Raw genomic sequence first — 15,203 nt, forward strand, 5'->3', positions numbered from 1 at the left:
TTTTTCGTTATCTTCCAAGCAATAGGTGCGCCGAAGATACTGAAACGATTTAATGCAAAATAGCACTTTTATGAGCGATATCGCACTTTGGATGGTACAATTTTCCTTGCAATTGACAATAACTCCACCACAAAGAAATATTGGTAAAGGTATTGCCCGTTTCTTTGGTAACAAAACGCGCTGCTCACTTCTTTGATAGATTGAAATCGTCGCAGAAAGAATCTGCTTGGCTGTATATAAGTTATAAGCATATATTATGCTTGGCTATCACGTAAGCTATTGATTTACTTGACAAAATAAACGATATTTGCCCCCGCGACGATTCTGGCGACGGTTATAATTCATCGCGTACGAAAGGGTGGGAAATTGATAATATTGCAGATTGCAGGAAAAATCCTAACATTGCGGTTATCTTGTCAGCTGAACCAAACCACCAAAAGATAACCGCATGATTTATTATAGTAATTTAATATATGAAAATTGACCAAATCAATTATGTTCCACCACAAACACGCTACAAAACTGATATTTTGTCGAACCACAAACCAGAAAAACTAAATTGTAATTTTGCGGTTGTATCGCGGACATCTCCTGTCATTATCTCCTGAGCGCGTTACCACCGCCGCAGCAGGAGGATTTATTATAAGCGCCGCAATACATGGATATTTTTTCATGCGTTTGGCAAACTATTTCTGGAGGGCGCTAACGACAGATTTTACACACAGAAAATCGATTACTTCCTTCGATCCTGTTAATCTGTTCTCTGTGGTTTGGCACCATAAACAATTTTACCAAACGGTCGGCTGTTGAGATTACGGCAAAATTTTGCCGAGCTCGGTGCTTTTATTTAAGTGTGTAAGTTCTGAGTCAGACTAAGATTTTTTTTTCCTGTATGGACTCATCACTGCGGCCAGTATCGTTGATTTACTATGATTTACGCCCGGGTGTTTGCTGTATAACATGCACACTTAAAAAAAGTACCGAATTCGGTAAAATTTTGCCGAAATTTCAACAGTCGAGCGTTCGGCAAAAATGTCGATGACGCCAATCGACGTTTACGAATCTTTAGTAACGTTTGGTACGTTGTGGGACGTCCCGTACGTTATGGGACCTGAAAAAACCGTTCGCGTCTGGTCTGTATAGTTTGTGGAACAACGGAATCGAAAGTGGTAGTCTGCTGATCCGGAATCCCTTTCACTGGACACGACACTCGTGAGTCGAGCAGTACCATTAGATCGATAAATCATTGAATTTGTCCAGTTTTGCTACGCGATTTGATGATTCAGTTTGTCAAACCAACAGAGAGGTCCGTACAGATGACGTCTGTCTGAGAGGGGTCAACAAAGCAATCCATCACGTAGGAGGAGAGTGTTAGTAGATTAGTAGATGTTGACGTTGATATAATTAAAAGAGAACGCATAAATCGGCTCGAACTACGAAATTTTCGTAATAAATTTGCAATGAGAACACAAAATAAATCGACAAGCTGCTGCGTTACGTAATGGTTCACTGTGCCCTGTATTTACCCGTAAACACGTGACCATTCATTGTACGTCGATTGATACTGAACTTGCAGATGTCGCTTGCACGTTGATTTTTTTTAACTAAGAGTTATACCGAACAAACTTAACCGTTTCGGTTTAGCATAATTTGGCAAAAGTCTCATAGATGTCGCCACAAAACTGGTAGGTTTCTTAGCTAACGAACTGACAGAAAACTGCAATGTTTAAAAGTGAATCAATTTTTGGAGGCTGGAAGAAGCCTTTTCTTAACCGAAGCCATTTAACAGGTGTGTCGGGTAACAATTTTCTCGGAAACAAAAAATCAGAGGGGTTGTGTACAAGACACGACCGCATATATAGGTGACGCAGGACTACGTAAGTCTCTTTGTAGTGATAGTAGTATGTATTCATGCTTGTAATCATTCGATTCTTCATGTATACATGCTTTATGCAACATATATACATGCTACATGCGTTGTATGAGTAGAATCAATATATATAGAAAGCCAGTGTCGCTGCAGTGCTCGTGGTAAACATCACACATTTGAAAATTATGTATTTACATTGTATGCGCATATGTGTGAGTGATCGATTCGAAACGGGAATCTGATTGTCAAACTAAAAAGGCAACCCAATAAAAAATCTTTCTGCTTTTTCGTAAATCACGTAGGATAAATCACCCGATTTGGTCGTTTTAAGGTATTTCGTCGGCAGGAAAATTTTCTATTGGGCAATTTGACAATGTAGTTCCCGTATCCAAGACACGAACCAGCAACATGTTTGCCACCAAAATATCCATGAAACACCAGCGACACTGGCATTCTATATATATTGATTATACTGTTGTATGTAACATTTATCAAAGTAGTAACATTGCATACGTTCAATTCTCAAAGGATTGTGCATTTGAAAACAATTTAACAAAATCAAGAACAGAAACTATTACTTCCCTGCTACCTTACTGAAATCAAAGATTGTTTTTATTATCCATGGTTTCCCACGTTCAAAGGATTTTACCAATTCAATCCTATTTTATCAACAGCACATCTTTTCACTACACTTCTAATGAAACGGCAAGCATGCGTATTCATACAGAGCCGTATTATAACCGAACACAACAGCTGTAGCACATTTTTCCAACACAGATATCAAATTCGCCGAGGTTTAATCGTCACGCAGTAAAGAATTTGCGATCTGTTGGGACAACGAACTAGTGTCATTTTTTCTGGCACACTGCCCTAACACAGACATCAGATTGGACTAGATTTAATCGCGTTCGTAAGAAATCTGTTGGCACGAGGGGGCTTTGTCACTCTCTCTGGCGTACTTCCCAAGCAAAGACATCAAAATGGTCTAGGTTGAACCGCGGTGTTAAGAAATCTTGTTGAAATGAAACTTTGTCACTTGTTTTGGCTTACTTCCCAAGCACAGATATCAAATTGGTATAGGTTTAGATCATCGTAAAGAATCTTCCAACCAATCACGAAGCGAGAATTCTGGTAAAACATAGCTTCATTATTTTCAATTTTTCAATAGTTCAACATCAAGAATCCATACTTTTCTTCATTTGGGTCAATTCTTAGAAGATTTTCTGATCGATTGGTGTAAGAATATTGAAAATCGATCGGAAAACCGCTGAGCTATTAGCGCTCAAAACCTTTCATTTTTCGTGACGTTCGCATTTTTCGATTTTTTGGAACGACACCCTATCTCAAAACTTGCCGTAAGACGTAGTCCTACGTCAAAAGTTAATTACCTCGGCTCCTCCCCTTTCGTTGAAGGCGGCATTGCACATGGTGGAGGCCCAGGGTATATGCAACGAATCCGGCAGGGTCCCATTAATGTGTTTTTTCATGTTTCATATAAAAATTTTCAGATAACTTTTTCAAGTATGTATATCGGCTAACAATTTTCTCGGAAAAAGTTAATTAACTCGGCTCCTCCCCTTTCGTTGAAGGCGGCATTGCACATGGTGGAGGCCCAGGGTATATTCAACAAATCCGGCAGGGTCCCATTAATGTGTTTTTTCATGTTTCATACAAAAATTTTCAGATAACTTTTTCAAGTATACGGATCGGCTAACAATTTTCTCGGAAAAAGTTAATTACCTCGGCTCCTCCCCTTTCGTTGAAGGCGGCATTGCACATGGTGGAGGCCCAGGGTATATGCAACGAATCCGGCAGGGTCCATCATTAATGTGTTTTTTCATGTTTCATATAAAAATTTTCAGATAACTTTTTCAAGTATGTGCATTTCTTCGAAGAAGCAATGGCTGGCAAATTTTATTTAATAAGGTGCTTACAGATGTCACTTTAGCACTGATATATTTTCCGGTTGTGATTTTTAAACAAACATCTTTTCAGTGTTTTCTAGGTGAATCGATGCTGAGCTTACAGGTGTCGCTTTCGTGTTGGTTCGTATCTTGCCTAATGGATTGCTCATAAGGGAATATCCAACGTCTGACGTAACGATCTGTTGTATAGTTGAAGATAGAACTAACAAAAGGGCGAATGTCGCAAGCGTAAGCAAACCGAGTGAGAGTTGATTTTCCTATGCTGGCCCAGCAGAAACTAACTCTCACTCGTTTTGTTTACATTTGCGACTTCGCCCTTTTGTTAATTCTATCTAGAGTTGTGCGCTGCTTTACGTAGTTTGTTCATGGTTCCCAAGAATCTTTGTCGTTTCGGCAGTACAACTTGACGCTAGTTTTATAGATGTCGCTTTCAGGTTTGTAACTTTCTCGCTAAGGTATTGCTGGCAGACGGCAATAAAACCGAACCGGTTTTTTAAATATTCGAAAAGGCTTTCGGAACTGAGATTCTCACAGGTGGCGCTTTCTAGTTGGTAAATTTACTTGCTAGTGATTTTTCGGCAACCCTATACATTTTTCTGCTGATAGGCTTTTTCGCCTAGCTTGACGCCGGTCTGATTTGTTGGGTTTGATCTAAAGCCCTATAAAGGTCAAGTTTGATTGTTTTTAGAGTTTTTGGATGACAGAAGGGTTCCATAAAATACGCCACCTCACGGGTTCAGGGTGAGGAACATTTTACCATTTTACTACTATTTTACCTGGGGTGACATTGCGATTTTCGTTTCGAGTGATTTTGGTTCGAGACGCCTATTTGTTTAACGTGGTTGAAACGAACCAAAATCACTCGAAACGAGATGCGCAATGTCACTTCCACTTATGATTTTTTTCCTGCGTGTACTTTACTAACTTCGAAGTACACTTGTTTAGTGATGTCCGATTTTTTCAGTTAATCGATTAGTTAATAATCAATTAATTTTTAGGCGGCCAATAATCGACATCGATTAATCGGCGCTGCATAATCGATTGGTTATAACCTTTACGTCCTGTAACGGGCCGGGATGGGCTTTGGGGCAGGGAGCAGTGACAACCTTCACTTAAGCGCCAGGCAAGGATTAACTTGCCGTGAAGGAGCGTGTTTAGCGATACAATCCCGGTCCGGTTAGAATACCTCAGGGCAGGTTCATCAAACGCTCAACTATAAACTTACGAACGAAATGCCGACAAACTTAACATCGGTTGAATCCGTTCGGCCGACTCAACAGGGGTACAACAGCAACCATCGGCTAGTGCAGTGTCCCCTAGGCGTCCTACACTAACCTACCAGGGGCTAACTCGCGAACCGATTTGGGGGGGGGGGGGGGGGGGGTGAGAACATTCGGGGACTCACACTTTCCGAGGACACATATCGTAGCAAACACCATTTCAAGGGTTAACAGATCTTCATTTACACGTTTGGCTTAATCTAGTGGTTAGTTTTCTTCAGTTTTTCTTACGGCCTGTTGCTTCTTGTCGACGAAGGGTCTCTAATGTTCCGATGAACAAGTGACTGTGCTCGACTAGCGGTTTCGTAGACCGCTTACAGATAGTCCGTACCAGATACGGGGTGGGTGGCAAATAGTAAATCGAATATTTTAGTTCGACCGGGTCCGACATCCGGTAGCCGGTACAAACGGTGGTGAATCCACGGACAGTAACGATTGCTTATGTGGTGGGTATAGCATACGGTTGGCTTTTTGGCGAATCGGTTCCTACGATCGATGGTGTATAGGGCCACGGATGGTAGCAACTGCCTGCTCACTCGGTGTGTGTTGCTCGGAGAATCGGATCACGCACTCATGGTCGACACGTGTTGAGGCCGACTGACGACGGTCGTGCTCACAAGCCATAAGGGAAGACCTCCGTTTGATGGAGGGTGCTGGTGGTCTTTTCCTTCCTTCCACTACTGTGTTACCTGACTCACTACGCATAGCGTTGTATTCGCGGTATCGTGTTGGTTCGAAAGGTTTCGAAAAATATCGCCCTTGTATCGAAAATATCGTTGATTTTGATCTCTAAAAATAACGTACTTAAACATTATATTGCAAGTGCTAGTAGTACGCAATAATTGTATTGTGAAACTGAATTGTTATTTATGCAGCTTTTTACAAGTTAAATGCAATAACAAAAGCACAACTTATAAAAAATCGGTTGTTATCGATATTAGCTGCATATGCGTTATAAACGAATAAAACGCATGGTGACGTTTTATTTCAATAACACGCATATTCGCAGTGAGTCAGGTAAAACAGTAGGTAATCTAACCTCGCTTTAGCGCCTATGTTTTCTACGCGTGTTTTTTACTTTACTTCTACTTATTGTATCTTTTCCGAATAGACTAGTTTACTTCACTTTTCGTCTTCTCATGTATCACTTTGCGTCTTTTAACTTCTAGCTCTTTCCAATCTTGCGTGTCATCTCTTAGGTGGTTGCGGGCATTAGCAGGGTTTGTTTACTGTCGCGGTACCCTAACCTTTTTTCGGGGATAACGGCAGGTAACGCGAACAGGCTGACAAAAAACAAAACAAAACAAACAAAAAATAGCTTTGCGTCTTGTAGTACTGTCCACGAGTGTTTTGGAATGTGCAGTCAGACTTAGGCTAGTTACATAGAAATCGAGGAGACCGCGTTTTGTATAGAAAAAGACGAAGGGTATTACCCAGTTTTCTAAAAATTCCTTAGAAAATTCCGTGGCTAACAGACTGACAAATTTCGAATTATCTTTTGACGGTGGCACGGTTAATATCTAGATTAAACTTAGTTTGGTTTTTAGGCTTCAGCGTGGTATTTAAATCGGCCTACTGCGTGCAAACTGGATGATTAAAAGCAAAGCCTTGGGGTTAAACATCCTTTCTAAGATGTGACCCATTTTTATCGACAGACTTCACAGTCAGCTATTAGAGTACAAGACAGTTACGAGGCTATTGCAACAATCCTACAGACTCTATCTAGGAGCACCGCCTAGCTGAGATTTGAACATACGACTACTGGTTTCTTAGGTCAGCATCGTACCTTGAAACCAATAAACTGACTGATTGCGTGTGGTTAATTTAGAAGGTAAGCGTCTGCCACTGTAACAATTAAATTTGTTAGAAATTGTCAAACAATAAAATTTTAAATAATCCGGCATAATCGATTGGCCAGTTAATCGATTATCTAATAATCGGAACATTAAGTAATCGATTAAAAATTAATAGATTATTTTAGCGGATAATCGATTTGTTCGATTAATCGACAAGTAATCGGACATCACTACACTACTTGTTCACGCCTGTTTCAAATCTGATCTCAGTTCCAGCTTTTCTAGCATTTTTGCATTGTTGTCGTTGATGGCCTCAGGCCTAAGATAGAAACAGAGATTCAGAAACATAAGTGAAGGAGGATCTGACATATTTTGAAAAGAGCGAACGAAATCGGGAGGAAGACACTCAAAAGCAGAACAGACGAAGCATATCTAGAGGCTACGGACGGCGTGGTCTTGCCAGAACCTGTATTCAGATTACTATTGGAACCTCTCCTGGCGACAGGTAAATCCCATCATGACACATGACCATCGACAGTTGAGAAATCAGATTTCATCCCTTCGTTCTGCCGAACCACAACTCAAAGGACATGGATACATCAGTAATTAAGTTATCTGCAAGGAGACAAAAACGGGGAATACTACAATATTCAACATATTGGACGCAGTGGTCAACAAGCCAACTGGAAGGCTGTACCCTCACCACAATTATGAAAAATCTGAAACAGAGAGCGTCATACACTCCCAGTTGCACACGGTTTCAAGTTCGTCTTTGCAGGTGGTGGAAATTCCTGGTACGAAGATTTCGTTCATTATTTTTAATTCATTTGTCTCAGAATGGCAGGGTCAACATGTCTCTCAGATTCTAACAAGGAATACAACTTGAACATCTGCACGTAAATTCGCAAATTCCCGATTTATTACAATGTTTACCGAATTCCCGACTTTTTCCCGAATTTCCCGAGTCTGTGGCCACCCTGCTACTCCACCACCAGAATTATGAATACTATCAAACCTATGAACTATGTAGTTTGGGGTCATATTTTAGTTTGATACCAGGCTTTGAAAAGGTTTCGGTAATAACTGCATAACTTTATTAACCGTTAAAAAATTGTGAAACTCGTCTTCGCTCGCTCTTAATGAGCGTGCGTTCCAATTTAGAAATTTAATTGAATTATTTAAAATCATTGTTGAACTTTAACTTCATTACAATTTAGTATGTATAATTAGCTCCAATTTGAATAGCTTCGGTCATAGAACTTGCTTGCAACAAAGCAGTCATTAGAGTAGACATTGCTTGTTGCTCCACAAATCGATAATTTGTGCTAGAACCTTGATTGAACGCAAAATGGACCATCATACTTTTCGTTCTCTCCGTAGTTGCAAAAGATTTTTACCTACTTGTCCGTCAGAATTCAGCAGCGGCACTTGCAATTCATCCGAATCGAACAGAAATGTCCATTGAATCGGCTTTGATTTTCAAATCGAAATTAAAATTATTATTGGGATATATTGGGCAATTTTCTTTGAAAATGTGTAAATAGTTTCTTTCTAAAGGTACATGGGTACCAGTGAGCCACATGCCCTGGCGGGTGTTGCGGGTTCGAATCAAATTATAATCTCAGATTATAGCTTGGTTCGATCCATGCACCTTCCAGCATTGGACAAAAGGTAGGAGTCAAAACGGCTACGTGTTAAGTGTAGCTACCAACCAACCGGCACTAAATTTGCGACTTTTACTTTCTGACCTAAAACGAACAATCTGACAAATATTGGTTCAAATCCGAGAGGATCCGATAACACGATTTTCGAACGCTTCGTGTGGAAAGGCGCATGTAAAAGAATATAGTTGTAGTTAAAGCTGCGTATTATAAGACCGCTACATTTTTTGTGTAAACGCGACATCATTTATGGAATCAATCTTATTTTATTTTATTTTGGGCGCTTATCACCTGTTGAGTAGAGATAAGAAATGATAACTCAACAGAAGCAGCTGATGTTTTGAAATAATAATCGTAGTCCTACAGTGATCTTGAAGCAATGAAGAAATTTCTATTCAAGGGTTTTATGGTACCAGTTTTTACGCCGTATCGTGATGATAAGTAAGTGTTAAATCGAGTTGCAAAATTCAAATTTCTCAATGAAGAATTATCGTTCTTTTAGAGACAAAACCATCAACTATGAGATCATTCCTGTTTACGCAAAATATTTAAAGACGAAAGGGATAGATGCTGTTTTGGTGAATGGAACCTCAGGCGAAGGAACGTTGCTGACGGTAGAAGAACGAATAAAGGTAACCGATGTTTGGAGGAAAACCTGTACTGAGAACGACATGATTATAATGGTACAAATCGGGGGCGCTCCATTCCCCGATGTTGTTACACTAGCTAGACATGCTGAACAAGCAGCGGTTGATGCGGTGTTGTGCTTGCCTGAATTGTACTTCAAGCCAAAATCACCGGAAAAATTAACTGAATACCTTAGAAACATTGCACTACACTGTCCGGCGACCCCGTTCTTCTATTATCACATTCCAATGTTTACAGACGTGAACGGTAAGCCGCTCTCTAGTGATAAAAAAGTTATATTCACCAAACAAACTAGATAACGTTATTTGAGTTACAGTTCACATGCCAACGTTCTTAAATCTGGCTCAAAAGGCTATTCCCAATTTTGGTGGCATCAAATATACCAGTGCCGAGTTGGATCAAGGCTCCAGTTGTCTGAAACCAGGGAGAACAATTTTCCTAGGCGCAGATTCCATACTTTGCCCTGCAGTGGCAGCTGGTTTCGATTCTTTCATTATGACTACCTTAAATATATTCCCTGAGCTTTCGATGCAAATCATCGATTGTATGCGAAACAACAACATGGAGGAAGCTCGGCAGGTGCAGCAGGAATTGAATGAGAAGATTTCGGAAATTTTGCAACATGGTTGAAAAAACTAAGCGTTTCATTAATTAGATAATTGGTTTAAACATTCGATTATTGCAGGTGACTGGGTGACTTCTATGAAGAATGCTTTCAATGAAAGATGCAATCTGAATCTCGGCAAGACTCGCGCTCCACTAAGTTATAACTAAACTGTGTTTGTGCGTATTTAATTTCTTACATTTATGGTAGAGAAACTATATTACTCGAAATAGGACGAGAACGGAGGAGAAATAATAATTAAAATAAAAGCGGCGGCAAACCTTATTGTATCATCACGGTATCGATCCCAGATGCTTGATATAAGCAGCAGGCAATCATACTTATAGCTACAGTTCATGAAATCGCCCAAATAAACTCGAAAAAATATTGTTAGAAATTTTTCGAACATATGATAATCAAAATAAATTTATATTTACGATATCTTATTTTTAAAGACAGTGTACCCTCGCTGGAATGACCTTCCTTAATCTGAACATTTTTAATTTGAACCCCGTTGGTATGAATGCATTCAGATTAAAAACTGATCAAGCGTTATACACAATTGACGGTTAAGTTGACCGGGAAAATTGAAAAAACTACAAGGTATACAGCCCTAAGGGTTGTACGAAAGGGTGACGTAGGACTGTGTCATATAATACTCATTACATTGATAACATGTTTTAATCGATGAAGTATAACCACAGACTAACAGACGTAACACTGAAGTCTCATTCCATCGTCAATAAAAACGATCATTTCAAATTTTCGCCTAAGCCAAGACTCAAACAACAGTCGCTGCGCGAGAACGCCGCACGCCTGCACTGGCGCTGTTGTCAGATAATATGCAAGTAAAATTATAGCATTGCTACATTTATTGCAACTTACTCTGCGTAGCGCGAAGACTGCACCAGATGATGCTAGTGTTTTTTCCAAGTTTTAGGGGCGTCATTGAAACGTTGTTTTTTTTAGAAAATTTGTTCGAGGTGTTACGTCTGTTAGTCTGTGGTATAACTTTATGTCTGATCATTAGATCAAAGACTAATGCAAACTGCATTTATGGCATATGCATATTTGAGTATCTGTGAGTATCATTGTTCGAGTGTTTATTTGTAAAATAAGAGCGCAATATTCTGATTTAATTCTTCATTGAATTAATGGTGGTTTTGAAAAAAAACCGTTTGAAATTGTTTGGTGGCCCTGAAAAGAACGATGTTTGAGCTGATAGCACTTCTTAAAAATCAGTACTATAATTACACACTTAATTCCAAAATAAAGTCTCGGTAAAGTAAAATACCGAACTACACAAAAATAGGTCTGTTTTCCCGTGATATCGGTAAACATTTCTCGTTTTACCGTAACTTGGAATATTATTTTTCTGAGATATCGGAAATGAAGCTTATTTACCGAGATATTGCAATCTTCTTTGCCGAGAAGATCAGTAAAACAGTAAATCCCCGAGCTCAGTAAAATAAAGTGCCGAATCTAGGTACTTCAATATCGTTTTAACGAAATTTCGTTAAATGCTACTGAAAGAAGCCACAAACTGTTTTACCGCGATTTCAGAAAGCAATGTCAAAAATTAACTGTGCGCGATCGATAGCAGTTTCATTACCGGTGAAGTTGAAATTGTGAAAATTCAAAACGCGTATCGGCATCTCTTCAAAGAAATTTCGGATGGTAAATGGAATGTTTATAAATGTGTGAATGTTTTAACTTAACGCATAAATTCTTGCAGATTTTTTTCGATCCCTAACTATCATTCGGTTTAAGTAAGCGCACGCGTGGTGCAGCCGCAATACAGGAAAATCCTTTGAACGGGTTGGTGCAATGGATTGGAGTAAGCTTTTTTAATTACTGTACTGAATTTTAGAAGATAAAATATGAAAAACATTTCTCTAGGTTGACGATTCCCTCCCAACCCATAACGTGAATACAGTGCTCATAATTCGGGGTGAGATGTTGTAGTGTGGAAGCCAATGCGTCATCTCATGGAAAGAATACAACATTCCCGTTGGCTGCCATGCAGTAGTAGGCTTTCTTAGACTATGCGAATGCTCCGATGTATTTGCCACCAACTGCATGCCCAACGACAAGCAATTCGTTGTGTTTATCAGAGCAACAATTTTTTCAGTAGGTAAATCAACCACTACAGGTGAAAAATTTGCTCGTTCTATCTATTAACTTTGCCATTATATTTCAATAGTTTATACTATTAACTATACTATTACACTGTTAAACTGTTAAACAATAATTCTTTAAAATAAAAAAAATGCGCATATTGGTTAATTATGATAGTTTTATGGTTTTATTCAAAATTTTATTGATTTTCATAAACTTATTAAAAATACCGAGTTTTCAGCATATTAATACCGTAGTTCGGCATTTTCGACTAGTGTTTTACAGAAAATCTCGTTAAAATTTGACAGTTTGGGTCGCTTACGCTTTACGAATATTCGGCAATTTTAGCCGAGTTTCAGCATTGATTACCGGATATCTTGGAAAAATAATACCGAGATTGTCGGTAAAGTTTGACAGTTGTTTGATGTTTTGGATTTCCAAGATCTCGGTGTTTCAATGTTTTACCGAGATTTTCACCGAGATCTCAGCTGTTGGGATCTCGGCAATTTATTTTACCGTGCTCGGTGAAAAAATCTAAGTGTGTACTGTTGCCAATATATAGATGGATGTCGCTATTCCTTTAGACTCTAGGATGATGGTTGGCCGCTAATACAGGAGTGATAGGAAATACCAAATCACTGTAAAGTAGAAATGGATTAGTTTTATCAAAATACTGACCGTCCGTCAGTGCGATCGTGCGATAAATGAGCAGACGGCGAACCAAGTGTGCTATTTTATAGTCACTGGCACTGCCGCTGCTACTTGCAAGCTAGTGTAGGAGAAACCAGATCGGCTGCTGCTGCTATTCAAATAATTATCCGAATGGAACGTTAACTATTTAGAAAGTGTAGAAAAATCTTTCCATTATTCAATTACTATAGCTCTTATAAGAACTGTTTAAGACCACAACGGCCTGCTGCTGAATTTACTGGCAGTCAGTCGTTCCGTTTTCGTTTGCCATCAGTGTCGGTTTACGATAATTGCGATCGAAGTTGCCGCCAAAATGCCATCGGTTTTGCCTCCAATTGCCATTAATGTTACCACTAACAGCCGGTGTTGCTGCGAAATGTCCTTGGTCTTGCCACCAATTGCCATCCCGAGCCGTTGGTTTGTTTCCAATTGCCGGTGTTTCCGCCGAAATTCCATTGTTTTTGCCTCCATTTGCCATCGGCGTTGCCGCCAATTACTGGTGTTGCCCCACCAATAGCCGTCGACGGTAAATACTGACCGTCCGTCAGTGCAATCGTGCGATAAATGAGCAGACGGCGAACCAAGTGTGCTATTTTATAATCACTGGCACTGCCGCTTCTACTTGTAAGCTAGTGTAGGTGTTGGGGGAAACCAGATCGACTGCTGCTGCTGCTCAAATGATTATCCGACGCTGATTGAGCAAGCACTTCCCATGTTTACCATGGTACAACGCAAAATGGAACGTTAACCATTTAGATAGTGTAGAAAAATCTTTCCATTCTTCAATTACTATAGTTCTTATAAGAACTGTTTAAGACCACAATGGCCTGCTGCTGAATTTGCTGCCCGTCAGTCGATCCGTTTCCATTTGCCTTCAGTGTTGGTTTGCGATAATTGCCATTGAAACTGCCGCCAAAATGCCATCGGGTATGCCTCGAATTGCCGCAAAAGTCCTTGAATTTGCATCCAATAGCCGGTGTTGCCGCCAAAATGCAATCGTTTTTACCTCCAATTGGTGTCGGTGTTGCCAATTGGATTGGAAAAGGGGTGTGGCTTACAAAGTCGTCTCAAAGGTTATCATTTGGATCCAAATCCTTTGGTGTATCTAATTGTCGTCCGTGCCTGTGAAGCTAGGCGATCACAAGGGAAATGTATGGAAAAATTCGACCTTAAAACTTTACACACATTTTCACTATTTAGCGTATAAAAAATTATTAATATGTTACTATAAGATTGCTGGACATTTTATCTATCCAACGACATATTAACTGTTATGTTTCGTTCAGTAGTATAGTAGCTATTAGCGTTTGAAATATTTCATTCAAACGTTACACTTCTATTTTTCGTTTTTACAAAGTGCTACCCAGTCCCAGTATAGTAAACAAAGACGTAGTCCTACGTCAAAAAGCAAAAAATTTAATACGTTTCCTCTTGCTCAGCAGCTCTGGCAATATAGCTCACATGCGACTTATTTCTCTCCAGCACTCAAAATAGACTATTTTAGTTGATACTGTCGAGTCAATTTCCTCTTCTACAATCTGGATGTTCAGAATTCGAGCATATTCGACATGTTTTCAAAACGTTTGTTTTCGTCAAATCAAAACAACAAGGTCATAGGGTGCGCGCCTTGTGCTTGTGCGTATGTGAAAGTGAATAGAGTTACCAAATATTCAGATTAAAAATGAATTCGCCTGATCTGAACGAGGTGTTTCTCATATTAGCGTTGGTTGAGTGTATTGTGCTTTGCAGCTGTACCTGGATTAATCCAGATTATTTTCTCTAATGCCAATGTATATGACAAAACAAAACAGCAACATTGCAGTTTTCTCTCTCTCTCTCACTCACAGCATTCGCATTGTCGCACTTTTTGTGCCAGTCGCACTTTTAGACTGCGGTGTCCAGTAAGGTGCAAAATGCGGGATATATCATGGATAATGTGATCGTCTTCAATTTGTTTTTGACGTAGGACTAGGTCTTACGGCAAGTTTTGAGATAGGGTGTCATTCCAAAAAATCGAAAAATGCGAGCATCACGAAAAATGATTTCAATATTCGATTTTCAATATTCTTACACCAATCGATCGGAAAATCTTCTAAGAATTGACCCAAATGAAGACAAGTATGGATTATTGATGTTGAACTATTGAGAAATTGAAAATAATGAGCCTATGTTTTACCAGAATTCTCGCATCGTGATTGGTTATTGGAAATGACGTCATCAAAGTAGAAACGCATTTTCACGCTTCGGCTTATAATATAGTCAATTTTCAATAGATTTCCAAGATATTTACACCAATTGATCGGAAAATCGATTTGAAAAATATTGAAAATACAGAAAACTATTGATTTTCAATGCGCGTCATTGAAAAATTGAATTATTTTCATATTTTTACCTTCCCTCGTTAGTGCTTCCCTAGCACGGATGACAGAAATAAATATGATATAAGCTATAGGTTAAGCTTCCTTATGATTGTATTCAATTTACGCCCTATAGAATCCGATCGAAAATTGTTGAGCAGATGCTGAGCGTGTGTTAGAGCTGGAGCACTCGTTTCGCTGCCGTGAAGGAATATATGGCTGCTGAAGTTCCGGAAGGAATTGGCAGGAAATAT

The 15,203-nt window shown here is 39.4% G+C and overlaps 1 protein-coding gene across 1 annotated transcript; it reads left to right on the forward strand.

The window, feature by feature from the left end:
- The first annotated feature begins 8,911 nt into the window (after nucleotides 1-8,911).
- Nucleotides 8,912-10,109, forward strand: LOC128737714 (N-acetylneuraminate lyase-like). Its single transcript, XM_053832410.1, has 4 exons — nucleotides 8,912-8,973; nucleotides 9,035-9,426; nucleotides 9,497-9,805; nucleotides 9,866-10,109. The coding sequence occupies exons 1-4, from the start codon at nucleotides 8,912-8,914 to the stop codon at nucleotides 9,952-9,954; spliced, it is 852 nt and encodes a 283-aa protein (XP_053688385.1). The 3' UTR covers nucleotides 9,955-10,109.
- The last annotated feature ends 5,094 nt before the right edge of the window (nucleotides 10,110-15,203 follow it).

This window comes from Sabethes cyaneus, chromosome 2, assembly GCF_943734655.1.
Source record: "Sabethes cyaneus chromosome 2, idSabCyanKW18_F2, whole genome shotgun sequence".
NCBI classification, from domain to species: domain Eukaryota; kingdom Metazoa; phylum Arthropoda; class Insecta; order Diptera; family Culicidae; genus Sabethes; species Sabethes cyaneus.